This window comes from Watersipora subatra, chromosome 10 (genome assembly GCF_963576615.1).
Source record: "Watersipora subatra chromosome 10, tzWatSuba1.1, whole genome shotgun sequence".
NCBI lineage: Eukaryota > Metazoa > Bryozoa > Gymnolaemata > Cheilostomatida > Watersiporidae > Watersipora > Watersipora subatra.
The window spans coordinates 11336131-11361778 of NC_088717.1; the positions used below are offsets into that span (position 1 = coordinate 11336131).

At 34.8% G+C, this 25648-nt stretch overlaps 1 protein-coding gene across 1 annotated transcript; it reads left to right on the forward strand.

The window, feature by feature from the left end:
• LOC137406778 (uncharacterized) lies at positions 1–24549 on the forward strand. The gene is made up of 8 exons (XM_068093390.1): positions 1–106; positions 2134–2465; positions 4682–4829; positions 5254–5380; positions 9839–10047; positions 18663–19316; positions 22827–22982; positions 24449–24549. Exons 1-8 carry the CDS (start codon positions 1–3, stop codon positions 24547–24549), a joined length of 1833 nt encoding a protein of 610 aa, XP_067949491.1.
• Positions 24550–25648: the final 1099 nt, after the last annotated feature.

Below are 25648 nucleotides of genomic sequence, written 5' to 3' on the forward strand. Positions count from 1 at the left end.
ATGTGTAACTACAAGAGCAGCATTCTTGTTGCTACTGGAAATTCCATTAGCGAGCTGACACCAGGCGGAGCTGTAGAAAGTTCTTTAGCGGGAAGTTATGAGAGTGGTAAGAAAGACTCATCTATCATCTGCATGCGTGCTTTGTCTCCTCTGTTCAAAATTAATGAACCTTTTTAAAGAAATATGTAGTATGGTTTTTTAGGTTAGCTTTATACTATCAAAGCTATTTATTATAATTATATCCATAGAACTTTCAAGTCTTTTTTACACTGCCGATAGCAGTTGATGACTCAAATGAACTGAGTAAAAAATGGAAATAGTAATTTGTCAATAAACCATTAAAATGATCTTTATACTAAACTGACAAAACACTGAAATTTTGATACTTCTGAATTTTATTGGGTATCACAATAACACTTATGTCTTTTATCGAATGTACAGTTTTCATCTTCTGTTGTCAACCCATGCATGTACATAAAGAATCTTATCATGTCAGTCACAGTAAGGCAAAGCAGGTATACCTGCTATTATTGTCATATCAGCTGGTTATTTTTAGGGATATTGCTGCTCCAACCAGATCAGGACAATGTTCTCAGTATTTCTTAATGATATCTACATTTTGCTAATTTATATCCATTTTCTCAAGAGTGTGGATTTTTGGCTGGCAGCCTTTAAAACCAAATTTAGAAAAAAACAGTAATATTCAACACAAAAGTTAAAAACACACTTTTGAAGTAAGCTCAATTTAGTGCTTTCCATTGGTGTGCTTCATTTATCGAGCCACACAGTTATTATTTATCAAATCAAACAGTGGACAAGTTTATGGCCTTCCAAGGTGATAAATAAATTTATAACTGTTATTCTAATGGAATCTTCTTATTCTTGGCAGCTATGAACTCCAGTCTTGTTGAATATGCCAGTAGTTTGAGCTCACCTGTTTGAACAGTTCAGTAATATAAATAAACTTCATTATAGTTGTCAATGATGATTCTATTTACTGCTGTTTGGCATTTTAATATTATCATGATTTTAGTTTAGTTTTTTCCAAACTAAGAATTGCATAAGTAGCAGTAAAAATGTAGTCTACGGTCTTTGAATGAACCATCATACATGGTAGGAACAGGACAGACAAATCTCGAATTGGTTTTGTTGGAAATCGAGATGCAGAAAGTTATCTTTTTGGTATAAAGTTTGTGAAATTATCTTGCTATACCTCTTGTAAAAAGAATTTTTTGGCAACAAACTCTACTCTGTGTACTACATTAGACATTTATTCAGAGCTAAATCGTTGATTTTCAATGCACCTAGGAGTGAGCAACTTCTGTATTCTTAAAACAATTATTCTTGTATTCTTTAAACAAGAAGTCAGCTGCAGCATTCCTCATTTCTCTTTATGGACTACACCATGTAGGCGTACAATGCTGTACAGTCTTGAATTACAGCATCTATGATCTATCGAAACAGAACTGTGTAGTCTACAGTATTTGTATGTACTATCAAATAATACATAAACCGAGGGAGATAAATCTACATTCAAGTAGTTTACCCATATATCAGGGTATGAAAAATATCTTACCTTTTATATTGTTAAAAGTTTCATGTCTTTGATGATGAATGATATCATGTATGATATCTTGAAACAGAACTGCGTAGTCTACAGTATTTGTATGTACCATCAAATAAGACACAAACCAACGGAGATGAAAATCTACATTTACGTAGTTTCACCGTATGTCAGGGTATGAAAAATATCTTACTTTTTGTATTGTTAAAAGTTTCATGGTTTTCAGAGATTTACTCAATTAAATGTATTATTTTATTAATAATAACAAATATTATCTAAATACAAAGCCATACAAAATAGTTGGAACACACAATCAGCAATGCATAGTTTTTGATGAGCTTTGTACTTGAATAACTTTCATGTTTTTACAGATAGATCCTCAGAATTATATATATCCTGATTTCTTATACGGTTAATAATCTAATAGGTGTAATTTTATCATTTTTGGTCAAGTTAGACACCATTTAAGGAAGTATACTACAAGTATTATCAATTGTTGCATTTTACATAAAATATGACATTGACAGTGCATCAAAATTATTTGAAGTTGACTGCTCCTTGATCTGCAGGATATATTGATGGGATAGATGCAAGGTTTCATGGAATTACGAGTTGCTCACAGTTTGGTAATGACATCGCTGTCGCTGATTATGGAAATGGTGCTATACGAGTAATAGGTGGTGCTTCCTACGCTGTCAGCACATTGATCCAAGCTCAAGGTGACAATGATGGTACATTTGATGGAACCCTGTCTAGCGTTGGCCAAATAAATAATGCTAAGTTTGTGTTGGCTATCGACAGCACACGACTGATTATTGGCTGCCCGGATCGTTCTACCATTCGCTTTATCGATCTTGTTAGTGAAACCGTCTCCACCCTAGATGATGGAATTACACCTGAGGTAAGAGCATACTTTGATTATGTCTAGATGTACAGTTTTAAATCTATTGCTGCCTGTAGTAGCCAATGATATTGTCGATATGATCTACTGCAAGCAACTATACTTAAAAATGAATACTTTATCTGTTTAATGTATATTTTTATGTAGGCTATATTTTGAGTGGCTATTAAAGCAGAAAATATAGCTACACAATGTAAAATTGTAAAAAAAATCAAATAGGTAAAATATTATCATTTAAAATTTCTGAGAGCCAAAATAGTCATTAGATTTAAAATAATCAGTTTGCTACTATATAGTTTAATCATATTATAATTGAAACAAATGTGACCTGGTCTAAAACTTTGATGTTTGTTAGGTATTTTTAGAAAATTAGCTTTTGGTCTCTACTTCTAGAGGACCCTCAATGCTTTGAATTTTAAAATTTAACAGTTGGAGTGCTATACTCCTTTTATCAGCCCTCCAAAATTTTCTCAGTTTAACATCAGCATTTAAGTTTGTGAGAAGTTATTGGTTTTTCACGAAGCATTGATTTCTAGTAATTCTGTGGTGCTCAAAGAAATTTTACATAGAAGCAAAAAATATACTAAAAGTTTAGCATCATGCCTTTTATGATGTTTTGCTTAAAAAGGTAAAGGCAGCAATAAAGATAACATACTACATAGTACATGTATTTTGCAAGGTGTGTACATGCAGACGATGCTTGTAGTCTGGTTACTAAAACTAAACTTCCATAAGTTAGTTGATCCGATGATATGAATAAAGTACAAACATGAAGGTTTAGTTGCTGCCCTGTTTGTTCTCTCTTCTCTTTTTATGTTTTTTTCTTTTCACATTCATTTCTCATTACCATTTTTCTTGTCATCTCAACTCTCTCTCCAATCTCTTTCTACATCTTTAGCCTCTTTTCAAATCTCTCTTCTTCCTTTGCCTTTCTCTTTGCCTTGTTCTTCACTTCTCTCTCCCCTCCTCTTCTTTTTCTTGCGTGATCTTCCCTTATCACCCCTCTCTATTTCCCCATTCCTCTCTCCCCGGCTCTCCCTCTTTCTCTCTAAATCCCCTTCTCTCTTTCTCTCTCTCAATCTTTTCCCTTCTCCCTCTCTCTCTCTCTCTCTCTCTCTCTCTGTCAATCTCTCTCTTCCTCACTCTCTTTCTCTCCCTTTCTCTCTCTCTCTATTTCTCTCACTTTTTCTCTCTTGATCTCTGTCAACCTCTTTCTCTCCCTTTCTTTCTTTCTTTCTTTCTTTCTTGTTCTCTCTCTCTCTTTCTTTTTTCTCTCTATCTCTCTTTTTCTTTCTCTTTCTTTCTCTCTCTCTCCGCTCTCTCTCTCTCTTCTCCGCACTCCCTCTTGCTCTTTCAATTTTTTCTCTCTTTCTCTCTCTCAATCTGAATCTCTCCCTCTCTCTTCCTCTCCCTCTCTCTCTCTCTCTCTCTCTCTCTCTCTCCCTCTCTCTCTCCCTCTCTCTCTCCCTCTCTCCCTCTCTCTCTCCCTCTCTCTCTCCCTCTCTCTCTTTCTCTCTCTTTCTCTCTCTTTCTCTCTCTTTCTCTCTCTCTTTCTCTCTCTATTTCTCTCTCTTTTTCTCTCTCTTTTTCTCTCTCTTTTTCTCGTTCTTTCTCGCTTTCTTTTTCTCTTTCTTTTTCTCTCGTTCTTTCTCTCTTTCTCTCTTTCTTTTTCTCTCTCTTTTTCTTTTTCTTTCTCTTCTCGATCTCTGCCTCTTTTTCCGGTTTACGCTCTTTACATTTTTACCTTATTTCTCTTCTATTTACATTGACTCTCTTTTTCTATTTCTCTTTTTTCTATCTGTCATTTAGTCTTTTGTCACCGTTCCACTCTCTCCCTGTTCCCCTCTTCTATATCCCATCGCTCTTCTCTCCTCACTCTGTTTGCCAGTCTATCGTGTTCGCATGTTCTCCTATTTTCTTTTGTAGGCCTGTTTTTCTCGAACTTTGACTGTTTTTATACCTCTATCTGCCTTATCACTTAATCTCATTTCAATGGTGTCAAGTTAGACACCATCCAAGAGAGATGCTGATACCACTGATCCTCACTCATTTTGTCTCTACCTATACTTTCTATCTTTCTTTTTTCCCTTCTCATTAATTTCCTTTCTCTTTTCACTTTCTTCATCTTTTACTGATGCTCTTTCTTTCAATTTCATCACCTCTTCCTCTTTGCTGTCTCATTTTACTGTCTAATTCTTGTATGTTATTTTTTATAGTATCTTGCGTTCTTTGCTGACCAATCTGGGGCAAACCTACTAATCAGCTATCGAGGTGTAAATCATATCCACTTAACTATGACATCACTGGAATCGCTCGTAGAGTCTGGTAACAGCTTTTCTGAACTGGAAAAGTACAAGTTTGTTGGTTCGTATGTCTTTCAGCTCCTATGTCGAATCACAGAGTTAGACCTATATTCCAGCTAGCTTTAGCTTTAAATTTTTCGATAATGAAATATTTTATTCTTTTCATGTAACACCGATTATATTTAACATACATTAGTCACAAGCTCACGCAAAAAATACATCACCGTAATTTAATTTAATAAAATGATTTTTAAAAATCGTAATTTAACAAATCTTAGTTTTTTTCTATGTGTAGCCAACAAGAACTTAGTTTCTTTTGAAAGAGCTTCCCTAAATATGTAGTCTCGTGGCTAGTTTGTATATAAAAACCTTTCATCTAACCATGAAGCAGGCTTGTCATTTTTCACATAAATTATATAATACAATGTAGAATTGAAACTATGTTGGTGTATTGGCAAGGCTTGTATAGTCAATCTATTTTATAGGTGATGCAAGTAACATTGTATCTGGTAAGAAATCGAAAGCGCGGCTGCTATACAAAGACACTGAGCCATTTCTAGGGAGCGGTCTTGACATCAACTCGGATATTTTACTGACAGACGGATACGGAGAGTATGTTTGTTTATCTGAAAGTTTAGACTTCTTTTTTATTGCCTTTTAGCCATCCTGATTTATTGCACTTAAACAAGCTGCCAGACATTTGCTAAATAAGACTCTTGTAAACGCAACATGATTAGCAAGTTTGTATAAAATACATAAGACTTTGTTAACAACAAAATAGCAAACTCTTGATGACGATGGTTTTAAGATTACAACCGTCACAACAGCGACCATATGATAATGGTAGTTTTAAGATTACAACTGTCACAGCAGCAACCATATGATAACAATAGTTATAACAGTACAACCGTCAGAGCAGCGACCATATGATAACAATAGTTATAACAGTACAACCGTCACAGCAGCGACCATATGATAACAATAGTTATAACAGTACAACCGTCACAGCAGCGACCTTATGATAATGATAGTTTTAAGAGTACAACCGTCACAGCAGCGACCATATGATAATGATAGTTTTAAGATTACAACTGTCACAGCAGCGACCATATAATAACGATAGTTTTATGACTACAACCGTCACAGCAGCGACCATATGATAACAATAGTTATAACAGTACAACCGTCACAGCAGCGACCATATGATATTGATAGTTTTAAGAGTACAGTCATACTTCAACTTACGAGCTTAATGCGTTCCGAGAATGAGCTCGTATGTCAATTTACTCGCATGTTGGTGCAATTTATTTATATGTAGAACAATTAAATATATATTTATTGGTTTCCAAACTCTGAAAAATGCAAATAAAACACTCAAAACAAAATATTGTAACAGAAAGAACATGTTGGTTATTGTCCTAACTTACCACTTGCTTTCAAAAAGCAACAAATAAAAATAATGCAAGGAAATGTGTTAAATTAAAATGTAAAACTAAATACATACAATAGCAGCTAACGCTAGCATTTGTCAGAGAGATATATATAAGTTATCCTTCATTACAACAGTTGACTTTGATAAATTTGAATTTTATCAAAGTCTTAAAAGACAAACTTGAAAGCAAATCTAAAAGCAAACTTTCATTTTTAACTTGACGTAATTAAAATTTCTTCGGCGTTCATTGTTGAAGTTTCTCGCTAGTTAGCTAATTTTTCCTTTGTTTCGCTTTCACGACTAGCCGGCGGTCTTAAGATGAACCTATCTAAGGACGTTTGCCTTTGTCGCCCTTTCCACATGTTGCGATTAGAACGAACCTTTGTGTCGTCACAAAGGTTTAATGCATGACCACTAGTCAACTTGTCCGAATATTTTTATAGTTTTGATAGATAGCAACGGCCTTTTCAAATAGCGTAGTTTCAGTTACGCTGTCTCCGGCCAATTGTTTATCTTTTAGCCAATGCCTGAGCGGTCTCTCCATCAGCGGTGGTGAAGATCGCTGCGCTGTTTAGAAACTACGGTTAGTCCTTTTGCGAGCTAAATGATCTGAATATAATCCTTCTGTTTGATAATTGTGGATGTATTTCTGTCATATTGCTGAGCTAGCTCAATCATGCATACACATTTCGCATATTTCTCAATAATGTTCCGTTTAATATCAATTGTTATAATTTGCTTTTTTTTTGCATTATTTTTCATTTTACTGGCAAACTTTTGGTCTACGCACAGTACTTTTAATTCACATAATTCTGCACTGACAAGCGCGCACAAAAACGTGGTACAAAAGTATAACCTATGTAGTTGAAAAATACAGATTGATGCTGTTGTCATGAAACACCTCCGGCATACTTGGCAACTGACTCACGTGCTCGTATCTCAAACATGGCTTGTATGTTAGTGCTAAAACTTGCTTGAAAGCTGACTCGTATCTCAAGTTTCTCGTACGTTGGAACACTCGTAAGTTGAAGTATTACTGTACAACCGTCACAACAGCGACCATATAATAACGCTAGTTTTAAGATTACAACCGTCCCAGCAGCGACCATATGATAACGATAGTTTTATGACTACAACCGTCACAGCAGCGACCATATGATAACAATAGTTATAACAGTACAACCGTCACAGCAGCGACCATATGATAATGATAGTTTTAAGAGTACAACCGTCACAACAGCGACCATATGATAACGATAGTTTTATGACTACAACCGTCACAGCAGCGACCATATGATAACGATAGTTTTAAGATTACAAACGCCACAGCAGCAACCATATGATAATGATAGTGTTAAAAGTTGACTTGCAACAAAATTCACATTACAGTTATTTGGTATCAGAAGATTCACCATGTCTTACTCTGTTGTGTTGTAGATGCCAAATATGTGGAAATGTGATTACAAGTTCTTAAGGCCCAAAAACAAAAAGCCGCCGTAGATTGGAATCTCTTTATTTACCTGACGTAGTCATTACAGTTTGGTTATCGTCTTGTCACGTGATGTTCTCATGTGAATTGAAAGGCCAATACAAAGCTCAATATAAAACTTATTGTAGCACTAGTTTGTGACTAACACTTCGGGTTTTACCGAAGACCTCGTATTAAATATAGATGCTCGCTACTTTACAGTTTTGTTTCGGCTTGAACTAATCGTCAAGTCGTAATCTGATCATGTGACCCAATACTTCGAAAATAATTTTTGTAGCACTTTTCGATTATCACAGGTAACTAACAGACTGGTCATGATTATCAGACAATGATATTTACTCCTTCGAGCTAAGGTTAAAAAGTTTAACGTTTTTTTATGGTAAGTTATAAGATATCAGTGCTAAAAGTGACAGCATTACAACGATGATAAAACAGACTCGTAAAAACAATAGACATGGTTTTATTGAATGCGCGAAGTATATTTGTGAAAATATTTCGACGAATGAGATTGCATGAAAGTGTAAAAAGAAACCATCCTGTAACAACTACGTCCCATTTGAGCCGTTTTGGAAAGCGAATCCAAACTACGGCGGTCTCGTGTGGCTGCGATTAACTGTTCGCTTTTTAGCTTTTAAGAGCTTTTAATCACATTCCCATATATTTTGCACCTACAACACGACAGAATAAGACATGGTGAATCTTATGATACCAAATAACTGTAATGTGAATTTTGTTGCAAGTCAACCTTTAAGAATACAACTGTCACAGCAGCGATCATAGGATAATAATAGTTCCAAGACTGTAATTGTCACAGCAGCGATCATATGATAGCAATAGTTTCAAGATTGCAACTGTCACAGCAGCGACTACATGATAACGATAGTTTTAAGATTGCAACTGTCACAGCAGCGACCACATGATAACGATAGTTTTAAGATTGCAACTGCTACAGCAGTGACCACATGATAGCAATTGCTTTAAAACTGTGGTTATCATGTCAAGATCACCGCAAAGCTGGGCTTATTATTGTCTAAACGTTCATCAAATATTTATGTCAGATTATTTTACCAAATAGTAAATGACTCACAACAGCTGAAAACAAAACTGATTATTAACAAGAGTTCCAGCTAAATATAATTGCGAGTTAAATTCAATTTATTCTTCTACAACAATTGCACTTCAACTAAATTGTGCAGCAAACATAATTTTAACAAATCTACCAGACTACTGATCAGTAACAAAGCATTTATAACAAAATAAATTGTATTTAACACATTATTGAGATTACACTACAGCGCATCCATAACTGGAGACAAAAACTGCTATTGCAACAGTCGATATTGTAGTATGGTCATCCGAGAGACAAAAGAGATTTTTACAATCATTGATCGAATTAAGCTGCCATCATCTAGTTGCCCTACTGATAGTCGCTGTTTAACAGCTGCTGCCAGCCTGTATGTTGAAGAATGGCATAGGGCTATAATTATTAGAAAGTTTATTCATTACAGGTGAGGGTGCTTCATAACAGTGCTGTTTTTTTATAATTTTGGGATATTATATGAATATCCTTGGCTGGTGGTGGCATACAGTGCGTGACTTGCGCTCAAGCGAGTAAGGCCATGAATCTTGAGATGAATAGAAAAATGCAGAGTTGAAAAAAGATCATGAGGAAGGGGGCGCATGTAGTTCTCTCTGTTTCCTTTTTTGATTTTTTGATTAATCCGTGAGTGGGCCTTTGAAGATTGTTGGAAAGTTTCTGAACTGTCATTTTTTGTGTAGTGTGTTGCTACCAGAATGTGGTAAATTTGCTGGTGGATGAAAGGGACGTAACGTAGGGGAGGTTGGTGGTTATGCCTGCCACAAGCGAGACAAGTCTAGTCTGAGAGGCTGGTTAGACAACAATAATAATAACATAGCATTTTTACTTGTTTATCTATTTTGGAAACGAAAATTAAGGCTTTCAACAAAGCTGCCACATAAACCAACTTTTTTCACATATAATGGCCCATTTGCTGTTTGGACATTCTGATGCCCATGAGATGGCTTTGGCGCTCCAGGAGCCTCCAGTAAAAGTTCTCACATAACATGATCAACCACAATCAGTCCCAGGAACAACTGAATTTATCTACATGCCTGTGTTTGTTGATAGCGGTATAATCACTGTCATCGAAAAGGCATCCTACTCAACTACCCACTACGGATGGATCACTAGTTCTGGTCATCTCAGTCGTCCAGTGGCCTTGAGCGACCTCGCAATGCCGAAGAGAATTACCAACTGTGACTGTATTTACGTAAGCGCTGGAACGAGACAACTCTACTCTCTCACCTTTTCTTCGGAATGGCTGGCAAACAATCCAGGTAGCCATGCATTTGTTTCGCAATGCATAATTTAGTGTTTGATGTTTGCACTCATTTCATATCATCTCATCTACTAACCTCTGAAAGGTTAGTTTTAGCAACCAAACAATAAGTAAACACCAGCGTGTAAGCTACAAACTTTGCGACAGACTTTGTAGTGTGTTATAGCTATTGCTGCCTTTACCCTTATAAGCAAGAGGTCATTCAAGGCTAGGTAAAGTATGATACCATCTCTAAACTGAACTGCAAGCATTTTTGTTGCTTTTATGTGACAGTTCTTTGCTACAGCATTATTAGAAATCAGCACTAGGCGACAAACAATTGACTTTTCACAAATTTAAATGTTGGTTTTAAACTAAGAAAGCTGAAGGTAGAATGAGTATAGCACTCCAACTGTTAAGTTTTAAAAATTCAGAGTCAATATTGTCTAGGAGTAGAAACTAAAAACTAAGTTTTTGAAAAGACCTCACAAAGATCGAAATGTTAAGCTAAATTATATTTATTTCTGTTCTAATAATATTATTTGGCTTATCAAAAATGTTTTATAATACAACTATGTAGTTTCCCAGGTGAGTTTTGTCTTGAAACCTACTTTTGCTGATCAGCAATTTATTAATGTATTTTTTTAAATAATTTAGCTTTTTGTAAAATTTATACATGTATAATGTTTTATATAATATACTTGTTCTAATACTATATGTAATTACTACAAGTTTTTATCATTGTTTTTGTTAGATTCGTGAAAATTAGAATAAGTTAGCATAAAAGTGATCAAAAGCTACAAATAAAGTTAATTTTAAGTATATATTATGTTAATAAAAATAGATAAAGTTGCATATTTCTATCACTCACTCTACTACCTTAAATGGAAGAACAATTGAAACAGATTTTTGCTTATTGGCAATTTTTTCATTGATTTTTTAAACATAGTTTTGCTTTTTGCATAAAGGCTTGTTTACATAATTTTATATAATATATTTGTTCCAATACTGTATGTAATTACTTCAAGTGTTTATCATTGTTTTTTTGGATTTTTAAAAAAATTATACAAAATACAGTATATTCTTATATTAGTATTTACTCCGGCATACAAAATACAAAGCTAGTATTAAAATGAACCCATGTTAATCCATTTGTCAACAGTGTGACAGTGTGATTCTATTTTGATAGCAAGCCTTGCTAGGAAGAGCCAAACTAACTTTTTCAGGTTTTTTATTTATTTATTTTTTGCATGTAAAGAAAGACATCATATTGTTGGTAATTACTAATGCCAATAAAAAGCTACCGCAAGTCCTTGTGCTCAAGCCACGCGGCTTTTCGTTGGGCGCGGCTTCTGACGTGAGGCTTAGGGCGGCTTCTCGATAAATGCAGTCTCTGCCCAGTTCCGCTATAATCATAAAATCGCAGTCATGATACACTTTTATGTACAGGATTTTGGCGACCTACTCGTTTATTTTCAAGGTCATGTTTATGGAATACTTTAGACAAAAGAAGAATTTATCGCTAATGTTTAACTCACCACAGTCATAGGTTGTTAAAACCGTTTAATTCTTAACCGGCATCTTTCCATAAACGTGAAGCCCTCTAACAGCGCAATAAAAATCTAGCTGAGACATGGCAAGTAAGTTCTTGATGCAAAGGTCTAGGAATTTTAATTCGAACTTGGAAGTAAAAGAAAATTATTTTCACGTGTACTGATATAGCCTGTTTTCTTATTTGAGAGGACGGGGGTATAGCGAAACCCTTTTCAACACTCTCGCTTCCGAAGGGGTCAAGGACGACAAAACCTCAGTCATTAGCCGCGGTCTGTGGGCATACGCGGCTTGTTGGAAGATTATTTTTTCTTTCGTGAGTCATCTGGTTTTGAGCACAAGCCGCGCGTGGCTTGAGCATGAGGACTTACGGTATACGTAAATGCATACTAACACTCAAACAGATGAGATAATAGCGAAACATGTCAGACGAGGTTTAGTTCAGCGATGCGCAAAGTGCAAAAAGACGGTGATTGATCAAGAAGTTTAGATCTGAGTGTGCTTGTTTGGCATTAAAAATTAAGGTGTAAGCTGGTAAGATGTTTTTAAATGTTCAGCGAATGATTGCAAACTGATTTGATGCTGTGTCAGATGGCATTACGAGTTTGGAAGAGTTAGAAGCAAATTTCGTAATGCCTACTATCGATGGCCAAGTGACTGGGTAGACTCAGTGTCGTATAGTTTCACGGAGTCCCGCGACCAACAGAAGCGTATACGGGAGGGAGCTCGATTCCAAACAAACAGGCCACGCCTACTATTTTTATATAAGTTATAATGGAGAGGTCGCAACATTAATCAACAAAAGCTACTCCCATTAGCAGTCGCTTTAAAATTGATTGTTGTATCATGAACCATTTGAAAGAAAACAAAATTTCTTACAAAAAGCTACTAATAACGTTTTTGTAAAAACGCAAAGTAAATGTAAAAAAGAGCGGTATTGAGAGCGAGGTATGAATATTCCATTAGAGATCAGTATGTCGATCGGGTTTGTTTGGAAGCAGACGTTTTTGTTTCCGGTTTTGGTCGCAAGAATTTGTAAAGCTATATGACTCTGACAGTACAGAGCTGTATAACTTCACAGAGTTTCGCTGTTAACGGATGCGTATATCGGAGCTCGCACGGCTCCAAACAAACAAGTCGCGCCCAGTATTGTTTTATATAAGTTATAATAGAGAAGCCGCAACACTAACCAACAAAAGTTACTCCCATTGGCAGTCGCTCTGAAATTGATTGTTTTATTATACACCATTTGAAAAAGGACAAAATTTCCTACAAGAAACTACAAATTATTTTTTGTAATAAAGTAAAGTGAATGCAAAAGAGTGAGATGTTGAGAGCGAGGTAAGAATATTCCATTAGAGATCAGTATGTCGATCGGGTTTGTTTGGAATCAAGCGTTTTTGTTTCCGGCTTTTAGTCACGGGACTTTGTGAAACTATACGACACTGGGTAGACTCAAATCAAAGTTATGGGTGATATTGTGCTTATACATGTGTAATTACCAAACACCAGCATGAAATCTGAAATAAGATTTCATATCTTAATAATCTTTATATATATTTTTCAGAGTTTGTCGTTTGTAAGATTGGTTGTCCGGCTATAGATCTTAAAATCTTGGAATAAATATTCCGTACCGAAGAAGATTCGATCTCGGACCCTGACGTTTACCAGTTTGATGCCTTACCCACTAGACTACAGAAATCAAATTGCTAGCTTGCCAATATAAGTCATTATATGAGAGCAAATACCTAACTGCTTTGCGTACGACCGGGTCCGAGCATAACGTCACGAGAAGCTGTTCGCTCATATTACTAACCTGGCTAACAGCAAGCAACTCTCACTACTTCTCATTGTTTATAAGACAAAACACTTTTCTCATGATGGGTAGTTTGAAAGTTAGAATGGCAAATGTTGTTATGTTAAATACAAGTCAATTTTCTGTCCAAAGACTCTTCTATTACTTGGGCAATGCCGGGTGGCACAGCTAGTACATGTAGGCCTATATATAAATGTTGGCTTTTAATCTTGATTGTTATTCCGAATGAAAAATGATTAGGGCTCCAATGTGCTCTTCAACAGGTATGGTCAAGCGACATCTACGTTGACCTACTCTAAATGTAGCTGAATTTACTAAAAGTATTTTAACCGATGTAATGAATTACTTCGGTGCACAGTTATTTATTGCAATGGTCAGTTGAAAGCGTAGTCTAGTAGATAAAACATCTGCCTGCAGACCTGGAGGTTCGGAGTTCAAATACAGTGCAAGTGCAAAATGAATTTTTTGTTTTTAAAACTTCATCGCTATAACCAAACACAAGGCTTGATAAACGACAAACCGGACAACACTGAGATCTATATACATATATTACTTTATTGGCAATAATTTCATTTAAAAAATGTTTCTAAAATTATGCCATACAACAATAATAGATCTAAAACAAAAAAACTGAAAAATATGGTAACAGTTAACTAATCAAATCAAATAAATGGTTTAACACATGGTGTTTAAAATACCTTTCTCTGCTAAGAGAACCAGTATTAGGTGGAAGACTGTTAAAGCAGCAAGCAATAATATTTTCAAAATAATTGTTACATGCTGTAGGCAATTTGTTTGTATCACGTAAGTTGAAATGAGTTTAAAACCTGCAACTGTTCTGTAAATAACGAGGATGCAAACCATGGAAGATCTTAGAATCTTTAAATTTACAAAAACTTTAAATTTTTATTTCACAATCAAATTTGCTCATTAAAAACTTAAGTAATTTCATTTCATGCTTTTAGTAGGAACCTATATACAGTATGACTATATATATAAATCTCAAAGTTTGTTCATCTGTTGTCATCTATTTGGATATCTGACTGCCCGGTTGTAGGTATTAAAATCTTGGAATTAAAGTCTCACATCCTATTGGATTTGAACTCTGACCAATCACAACTTGGTTTGCAATTCAATTGTCTAACCACCAGTCTACGAAGGCTTTTACGATTCAACGCCCTTACTATATACTGTATACACCCTTTTCCCGATTTCACACACTAAATGTTTAAAATATAAAATATTTTTACGATATTACGATAATTAGTACTCATATTAATTTGGCTGGCTTCGTTCGACCGAATGGAAAAAGAAAGACCGCTCTATAATTTATTTACCGTTACTACACATATTAATTCAGTTCGCTTCGTACGACCGAAATTCGTACGACGATAAAAGAAAAGACCGCTCTATAAGGCGGACAGACAGATAGACAGATAGATAGACAGATAGACAGACAGACAACGATTGCCGTTTATATACTGTTTAAATGTTTATATAAATGTTTAAAATATAAAATATTTTTTACCAAACTCTATGAAACAAGATGCTTTTTCGTCCTTGCTGTACTAGGGCCAATTTGTTTTCCGCAAAACGATATCAACAATAATTTTTCACAAAATTAAATTTGGCGATTATATTTCAATTCAGCGTCATCCGTTATGGTAAAAACAGGTTCGCAAACGGATAAGTTGTAAATATCTAGTTAAAAGTTTACTAAAATGCATTCTAAAACATCCTTCAAGTATGTTTTTAGTAAACTAAACTCATATAAGTTAGATTCAGCATTTATGTTTGTCTGTCTCAAAGGTTAAAACTCTACACGTAGTGCATTGTAATATTACAGTTTTTTGCAGATCATACCCACAAAATGCACTACAGTTATTGTAGACACCGTAATTATAGTTACTAAAATTAACATATTGTTTTGTTAATAATTTTTAATGATGATGATTTTGATGATTTTTTAACGGGCATAGCATTATATAATTAATATGGTTTCTATACCACTCTATACGTCTGTACGATATTTTCGCCTTATGATGCCAACAATGAAACGAACTAAAATCATATAATCGTATACCAATTAATTTTCATCGTAATCTTAGCAAAGCAGACTATATTTGTTATTGCTATATATTACTTGCTAATGATTTCACATTTACTTTTAAACACCTTTACAGTCTTGTTTTTCCTCCTAATTTATTTCAACAAAACACTTCTTTCATTATCTGAAATTTAAAAGTTGCAGCTGTTTAAAAAATTTTGCAAACTTTTACAGTTGTTTTATTTTTTTTCAATTCATTTGAACTGCAAAAAATACACTTTTCCCATGACATGAAGTTTAAAAGTTAGAATGGTAAATGTTGTAGGCCTATATGTTAAATAAAAATAAATTTTTTGTCAAAGACTTTTTTATTACCCGAGCAATGCCATGCATTCAGCTAATATATATATATATTATATATATATACATGTATATATATACATGTATATATATGTATATATATATATATATATATATATATATATATATATATATATATATATATATATATATATATATATATATATATATATATGGCTGAACAAAGGAAACCTAACAGCCAATACAGAGTCGCTAATCATGGCAGCCCAGGAGCAAGTGCTCCCAACAAGGCAACTCCAAACGAAAATCTATCACACTAGAGACGATCCTAGATGCAGACTGTGCAAAGATGCACCTGAGACCATCCAACACATCATCAGTGGATGCAAGCAGCTAGCAGGGAACGCATACACTGAGCGGCATAATCATGTCGCAGGTGTTGTGTATAGAAGTCTATGTGATGAGTATGGCCTTAATAAACCACAACACTGGTGGGAAGCTCCTGGTAAGGTCAATGAAAATGACCAGGCTAAGATCCTCTGGGACTTCTACATCCAAACTGACAAGCATGTCCTAGCAAACCAACCAGATATAGTGGTGGTAGACAAGGAGAACAAGAGGGCTACTATAATAGATATAGCAGTACCCAATGACTACAATATAGCCAGCAAAGAAAAAGAAAAGGTAGAGAAATATCTCCCTCTTGGAGAAGAAATTGAAAAATGCTGGAATGTAAGAACAACTGTAATCCCAGTAGTCATTGGGGCACTGGGCGCAATAATACCGGCGCATAAAATGTGGCTTGCCCAAATACCAACAGCAATCAACTCAGGTGAGTTGCAGAAAAGTGCGCTATTGGGAACAGCTAAGATCTTGAGGCGAGTGCTCAAACTTCCAGGTCTCTGGTAGGAGACCCGAGTTAGAGCAGAATTTACCACCCATACGGGGTATCCGGGGTGAGGAAACAATTTTTTTTTATATATATATATATTTACTCTTGCTACAGACAGCACCGTTTCGGCTATTGAAGCCTCATCACTGAGCTCAGAGCTTAGGCAAGGAACACAAATCCCATTACCAATGAGAGTTGACTTCCTGCCATGAAACAACTAGGTTGCCTCACAGACTTTAAGAAAGTCAATGTGCTGGCACCATAGTGCTCAAATCACAAAAGTGATGAGCTTTGCACAAAGGCTAATAGTGCCGCGCCTCTCCCAGAGTGCTCAATTTAAAAAACTCTGAGATATATATATATACCTCAAAGTTTTTTGTAATCTGTCATCGTTTTCTGGTCAGATGTCTGCCTGTCCAGTTATAGCTATTAAATTCTAGGAATGAAAAGCTCACTGCGTGCTGCACTTGAACTCTTGGAGATCGCAACTGCAAATTCAAATCATGCATTTAATCTCTGAGCAATACAGTCCTTAGCGATCATTTGCTCTTATCATACACCGTGTACCTTCTTCTCGATTGCACACGCTAAATTACGTATTAATTGAAAATCTATGAAACACAACGCTTTTTCGTGTTTTCGTGAACTTCTATTTCTGGTTTTTCGTAAAGTTCAATTGGTAAAGACTAATACTTTTTACTCGAACAATGGTAATATCTCGAGTAGGAATAGCCTCTACATTTTTTCTCCATTCGGTAAGATAAAGTACCAGACAGGGACAGTCCAGTATCTCATGTTTGTACCAGTATCGAGAAGTACCACTATTGTCGTATTCAATGTTTTTATTGATAGCTTCTGTTGGAACAGTAACCTTTTTTATACACACACTTCTATGCACAAATTGTGATTATTAATTCAACATATTTGTCAATATAATCTGCATCAGACTGTTACCTTTGTACATGTATGTTGCGCAATCATTGAATAGCTAATGTTGCATTGCGCAATGGTTAAATTGCTGACGTAATATTGCGCAATCCATGGTTGAGTCATACTACATATTACTTTATTAACACAGTTCGCTTGCTCAGTTGTTGCGCAGTATTCTATTTTTAGCGGCTGACTAATGATGCTGTTTTTTCTGGAAATTACTGGAGTGATGTTTTTGGTGTATGGAGACTGACATGCTTCTGGCTTGGGACATTCATTATTCACTTGCAATAAAGACAACGTCTAGTGAAAAGTTTGAATCTTCTCTTGATAGACCAGCACAAGGGGTTGTATATAAGAACTCGGGGTGTCACCACATCTACTGTGTGACAATATTCAGGGTTGTTTTTTGTTTTCTCAGTTCGTATAAATTGTATAGTTACGGAGTCATGTTTTATTGTAACTGTATAGAAAAACAGACTTAATCTAGCTACTATACTTGCTAATTATTTCACATTTATTTGTTTTCTCAATATATTTAAACTGCGCAAAACACTTTTTCATGATATGAAGATTGAAAGTTAGAATGGTAACTGTTGTTATACGTTAAATGAAAATTTTTGTTGTGTGCAAAGACTTTTATTAATTGGGCAACGCCAGACATTCAGTAGTCTATATATAAAAATTTCAGTGTCTGTCCAGTTATAACTAGAAAGTTTTAGTAACGAAAAATCTGTTAGAAATGTTTGATCTCGGAACCTGTAATTCTAGAAACAAAATGTTTATTCATTTGACAACAGCAACAACTGATCAAGATGATCAAGAGTAGTGACGATATTTATCACATCGGTTAGAATATGCATAACAACATTGCATCACACGTAACTTATCAGCTGGCCTCACTAGGTGAGTGTCCAGCATTTCACTGGTAATAAAAGGAGCTTATAAACAGTTGCAGGTAATGTAGTATAATGGTTATGTAGTAGGTAAGGCAATGTAATGTTTATAAGTTTGTTTCTATTACCCATGCAACGCAGGATGTTCAGTTAATTACTAACTAAAGATACTTGCTTTCAGAGTTACTCTTCATTTCTTATCCAACAGAAGCTGAAACTTTTACAACTCCAGCCTCATTTGAATTCTCACAGTGTCCAACCAATACTACAAAAGTTCCATCCACTGCAACAAAAGTTCCACCCACTGCATCTACAATGGCTCCACCCACTACTGCCACAACAGCTTCACCTACTGCAACCGCAACAGCTCTACCCCTTACTACGACAACAGTTTCACCTGATACAACAACAACAGCTTCACCCACTGCAACCACAGCAGTTCCACCCACTACAATCACAACAGCTTCACCCACTACAACCACAACAGTTCCACCCACTACAACCACAACAGTTTCTCCCACTACAACCGCTGCAGTTCTACCCACTGCAACCACAGCAGTTCCACCCACTACAATCACAACAGCTTCACCCACTACAACCACAACAGTTCCACCCACTACAACCACAACAGTTTCTCCCACTACAACCGCAGCAGTTCTACCCACTACAACCGCAGCAGTTCCACCCACTACAACCACAACAGCTCTACCCACTACAACCGCAGCAATTCTACCCACTAGAACCACTATCGCGCCATCCGCTAAACTAGCAAAAAAGTCAACTACTGATAGCATACCTACCGCTCAACTAGTTCCGACTAACCCAAACGTTAATCGTAAGTCTACTCTACCTTATTATCAACCTTTAAGGAAAAAGCTTTTACATTTTTAAGCTATAGCAGCTTCTTCATTATGTATAAGACTAGCTGAACGCCAGGCATTGCACGAGTAATATAAAATGTTTTCACACAGAAAATAAATCTTTATTTTATATTCAAATTTAACATATGTTTTTACTATATATACATTTATTTATAGCATTTTGAGAAAGTCTGGGCAGGTATTTTTTCTAAAAAATATTTTCTTTCAATAAATTGGTTTAAGTATGAAACGTACATATTTTAACCAATCGTCATTAAAGAATGGCAGGTGTGATAAGTATGTGCACAATTATTCCAATGCATTCCAAGTAGGCTGTGTGTCTTAGTGGATAAAATGTCTGCTCGCAGACATGGAGGCACTGAGTTTAATTCCATGGAAAAGTTGATTTTTTGTATCCAAAACTTTATTGCTGTAACTGGATACACGAATGACAAATGACAAACACTGAGGTTAATATATATTGATTTACTAAAACCTTCACTTGAATCTTTCTCCTTCAGCTTGCTCATTTTATTTGTTCATATATATACTTTATTTGTTCATATAAACCAATGTAATAAAAAGTAGCAAAAACATTAAGTATTCTCAAGTCAGGCTGCCGACAAAAAAAAACTCATGAGCAGTGTTTTACAGCATTTGAAAATTTTGAATCATATTATCACAAAAAACCTGATCAGGTAGAGTAAAACAAAAGATTCTTGAATATCTCAGATCTCCTACAAATCAGAGCTTTAATAAAAAAATTTGGAACATTTTTGTTTTGAATGCCTCACAAAGATTAGAGACTTTAACACTATTAAAATAAATTAAAGAAACGTTATGATGTGACTAGCTGACACTCTCTGTCTCTGTCCCTCTCTCCCTCTCATTTTAATTCTAATTCATTATTTTTAATATTCAACCAATGTATTTATTGTGGGTTATGGGAATACTGACTATATTTTGTGTTTTGTATAGTGTGTTAATTTATTTTTATGTTTACTAAAAAAATAAATGTTTAAGCCATTTATACACTTTTCTTGATACGAAAACCTTAGCTGGTGAATTTGGTTAGCTGCTATAGATATGTCCATTCGGTATATACAGTATGCAGCCCCAGTTTATCGATAGATTATTTTGAGAAATTTATTTTTATAAATATATTTTAGGTATTACCAGTTCTTTTAATATACAGCTTATGGTGTAGAATAATATAATATAAAAATATTTCATAAGCCATTTTCTAGTCTTAGAACAGATTATAATGATATACATTATAGTCTGACTTCAGTTTTGAACCACAACTCGTCTCAAGAGGTTGTTAACAAAAAGGCAAATTGTTCAACCTCCAAAATGATCTTTCTCATTAGAATTGATGTATATAATTTCAATCTGTCCTAAAAATGGAAAAAAAGTTGTTTGAGAATTTAGATAGTATTTTATATCATAAGCTGTATAGTAAGAGAATTATTGTAATTATTGTAGTTTAGTGCATGTATATTTCATGAGATCAACTTTCACTGACTCTAGTTGACACAAACACATAACAAGATTAATAATAGGTGACTGGATAACAACAAGTACACAAGTAAATTTTAAGTTTATTTGAAATTCATCTTTATAGTACAACAGTTAATACATGAGTAGGAACAAGTATAAACAGACAATCCTATAAGTGCATGATAGCCAAATTTTTAGTCAGTATGCATAATGTCAATATGTCTGCTTACAGAAATGGTATGTCCAAGGCGCATGAGAATTACTACTGTTTATAGAATTTATTTACGAAATCATTTCACTCAACTATCTTAGTTGTTTAGTGATTTGGCAAATGAATAATAATAATAATAAGAAGAATAAGAATAATAATGTACGGCATAAAGTTTCATGAAAACTCTACTTGTTAGATATTTATCCAACCCTTTAAGTTAGATTTATTAAGAACTGGTAAGAGACCCATGCATTGCAAAGGAAGCTGGTGTAAGATTAAGGCATGTTTGACAACCAAAGAATTGCAAAATCTCTCACCAGTTTTATTATCGCAGATTTTACCATAATGTGATTAGTGTAATTTAGTTTTTCTAAGCTGAAACACAAAAAATAATTTGGTTTTTAATAGCCTAAATGACTTTACAGCAATATTCCAAAAAGCTAGGAAAGAATGATAATATCTTATTCAATCAATCTATTACATTTATTTAAGATAAACATTCGAGTGAAGGTTTTCAGGTGAAGTTTTTTTTTAAATTAAATATTTTTTACAGCATCAAGCATTGTTCTCATTTTTAGTAACCTATACAAGTACACGTATATATAAATTATAGTGTTTGTCATTGGTTGTTTGTCGTTGGTGTGTCCAGTTATAGCAATAAAGTTATAGAAACGAAAAATCCGCATGGCACTGAAATTTAACCTGGAAACTCTAGGTCTGCAGACAGGTGAGTCTATCCACTAGGGCAAGAGGTGAGAGATCGTTAAGCGTAACATTATCACCACCAGTTGGCTTCACACAGAGAACACAACTCTTATTATAGCAAATAACTAGCTTTATTAGCTTAATCTACTCGAATTCATTGGGTAATTATTTATTGCAAGAATCTCATATAAATCTCAAAGTTTGTGTGTCTGTGTGTCCAGCTATAGCTATTAAAATTTAAGAATGACAGATCTCATTTCATGCTGGATTTGCTCTCGGAACTTTCCATACGCCAGGCAAATATTTTACTAATTAAGCTACGCGAGATTGATGGATTCATTGAGCAATAATTATTATTAATTAATTAATAATTAACATTAATAATTTCCGCTCTGTGGGTGAAAATACGCACACCGGGCTGCGTTACGCGAGTCATTAAAGCTTGCTCTCATGGCTCTTATTAGTAAGTTTACTAATAAGTTTAGTAACTAGCTTACTCAAATTATTCATTGGCAATGTGCCAGGCTAATGGCAAGTGGCAGGCAACTACATTACCTGTCCCTGTTTATCAGCTGTTTTTTAATAATGTAAAAACAAATTTCCCTTTAAATCTACTGTCTGATAGAAAATAACTTTATTTATCACTGGTCAAGGTCAAGGCCGTTAAGAAAAATTAGACTATGAGACAAGAAATAAAGAATAGTAATGCAAAATTATATGTACTGGAAGAAAATATTTTTTGGCATATAATTGTTTTATAATGAAAAAGGCAAGGTGTCTGGTGTTTTGGTGTGTCAATGTTTTTGTGTTTTTTTTTCTTTCTAGAAGGAGGAGTGTAATGGATGGTAAAACTGATTAACATAAGATCTGAGTATTTTAGACAGTAAATATCTAAAAACTCTGTGTTTATTTATTTGGCATCTTTAAAGATACACTGTGATCTTAAAACTTTTTGTCTATTTTATTATTTGTTTGGCGTTTTGTTAAGTTCTGCTCTTCTAAACTGTACTATTTTTGGACATATTTAATGCTTATTTTGCTCCTGACCAGTTTTATTTATTCGTTTTAGGTGAAACACTAACCTATCCACTTGTGAGCCGCACCTCTCTTTGCTCCTATGACTTGCCTGTTATCCGCACAGAAATGACTGACTCCGCTCAAGTGTGCTGCCTCTATTGCTCCAACAACCCTAGCTGTACTGGAATCAGCTATAACATTGACACGGGTAAGTTTGATTAGTTCTGTCTTTCTGAGCATAATATTTCTACTAATATAAGACAATTATAGTCAGTGACCTACGAACTAGCATTTTAGGGGAAAATATTAGTGTAAATATTCACAAAAACTCTCACCATAACTCATATTATAAAACATATTATAAAACATAAACCCAATTAGTCCTGTCAACTAGTAAACTTAGTCTATTTTTAGAAAGTAAAATGTATAAATACAAAACATATATCTATTGCATTCAAAGTAGTCACACTTACATGTATGTGACAACTATAGTGTCACACAGTGGTAAAATATCTGTATTGAATGTTTATCAAAATTGGATGCAGAAAAATAAGTTCTAATTTTGAAGATGATTGTTAATTGAAATTATTTGATGCAACTCAATTGCTAAGCTTGAAAGATGCATTCTGTATACAAACAGGTTAGATAAGACGATTCGCCCCAGAAAAGCATCATTAATCTTAGTTGGAGCTTTTTTCCTTCTGTTTTATAGCTTGTTTTACACTTTTACACCAAAGTATGGAGCTATTTGTGTAAAGTACATGTATATATTAAAGTTACAATAACATAACATACTAATGCGATACTATAACTTAATACACAAAATTTATATATTGATGTATATTCAATCACTCAGAAAGCAAGGGAGCATACGAATGCATTATTATTAATGCATTGATTATGCATTATTATTAATGCATTGATTGTGAAATATGTGACAAACAAAATTCAGTCCAGATAATCGACATTCATCTTAACATGTTTTACGTGTAAAAGTAAACTACAATTAGGTAAGTAAGTTTTTTTATAATCCTGTTGTAATAAATTGTCTTTGAACTATAGAAATCTTTCTATCTAATGGTGGCAATTATCTTTTACGCAAAAAAGCCATCTGAAATTCTCCAACATCAGCCCAAAGTCACCTCTACGCAACAATTTGGTTGGCAGACAGCGTAAAGTATCTCTCTCCTCTTCTCCCTTTCTCTCCCTCTCTCTCCCCTCGCTCTCCCCTCTCTCTCCCATCTCTCTCCCTTCTCTCTCTCTATCTCTCTCTCTCTCTCTCTCTCCTCCTCCTCCTCCTCCTCTCTCTCCCCCTCTCTTTCTCCTCTCTCTCCCCCCTCTCCCCCTCTCTCTCGTCCTCTCTCTCGTCCTCTCTCTCCCCCTCTCTCTTTCTCACTTTCCCCCCTCTCTCTCCTTCTCTCTCTCCCCTCTCTTTCTCTCCTCTCCCCCCCCCCCCTCTTTTTTTCACTCTCTCTCAAATCTCCTTATTTTTTTACTACACTGTTTAATCAGCTGATCTTGCTCTCTCTCTCTCTCTCATCATGTTTTTTTGTAAGCAATTTATATCAGCATAATAGCAAGTGGATAAAAGTTAGTTGCGCTATAAAGCCTTTTAACAAACTGTTCACACCATTTGTGTTATGTATATTTGAGCAGTGTTTTAAAAATTTACAGGCAAATGCAAACTGCATAAAGGTGAGATAGCATCTGCCAACACGGTCTATGAACCGAGTGGCCGATGTCACAGAAAACAAAGAGGTCGAGTAGAACTTTGACAGGTTGTCTTGTTGCACCGTTTTCTGACTTCTCTTGAGTTGCTTGTTACTAGATGACGCCATGATGGTCTGTAGCTGCTGACTACTGGTTACTTAAAGCTTAGCTCTTTGTGCATTTGGTTTCGTTTCCTTACTAGCATAGCTTTTATTGTGACAAAATTATTTATATTGTCATAAAGCTTTTGGTTCCCAGAGATCCTAGCCGATAATATGAAAGCTGCATTACATAGTACTATGTTTTTGTCACAAATACATGTCTCTTTCTGTTTTTTCATGCGTTACATGACTTATAGTGTTGCTGTTTTTTTAGTAAATCTGCGTCTACATAAATGAAGTAAAGCCTTTTTGAATCACATATAACGGGTCTTTATGCTACACTAAAATAAAAACTAAAATACTACACTAAATTACACAAGGCTATTACTAGGCTAAATTAGAGTAGCTAAATTATATTATAGCAAGTTAGACTAGATTAGATTGAACAAAATTAGATTTTATTAGACCAGATTAACCTAGGTTAGATTAGACTACCGTAATCCATTATTTGAATGCCACGGTGCTCTGTTTTTCAACCTCTGTTGTGGTGGCGTTTTTAAAAAATGACGTTCAAATATAGTGTGGTAATTTTGGAATAATAAATTTAACTATTTTATGGGCAAAGTGAATGTTGCCTATATTTTGCACTCCCTTTTGAACAGAGCGACATGAACCGTTTTGGTGCAATAGATCTGCTATAACTTACCTCTCGCTTATCGTAGATCTCTAAATAAATATGCATTAGATGGAAGCTAAAAAATATCTCTATCAGTTGGTATGTATTGGTTGCAATTAACCTATGATGATCTAATAGCCTGCATTGCAATTGGTTGGAGCTTTCAATTTTTTGTTTAATTCTAAATTTGAAAGCATACAGTTTGCAGCCACAACTAGTTTTTATGTGCAATAGAAAGGAGTTATGAGCATCGATTCATTGTAAGCAGAGTTTAGATAACCGCTATGATGTTATCAAACAATATGCTATAAGCTTGAAAATTTATAAGTTATAAAATAATGATAATCTATAAAATGCTACAAACATATATTCAAAGCCAAGTGACAT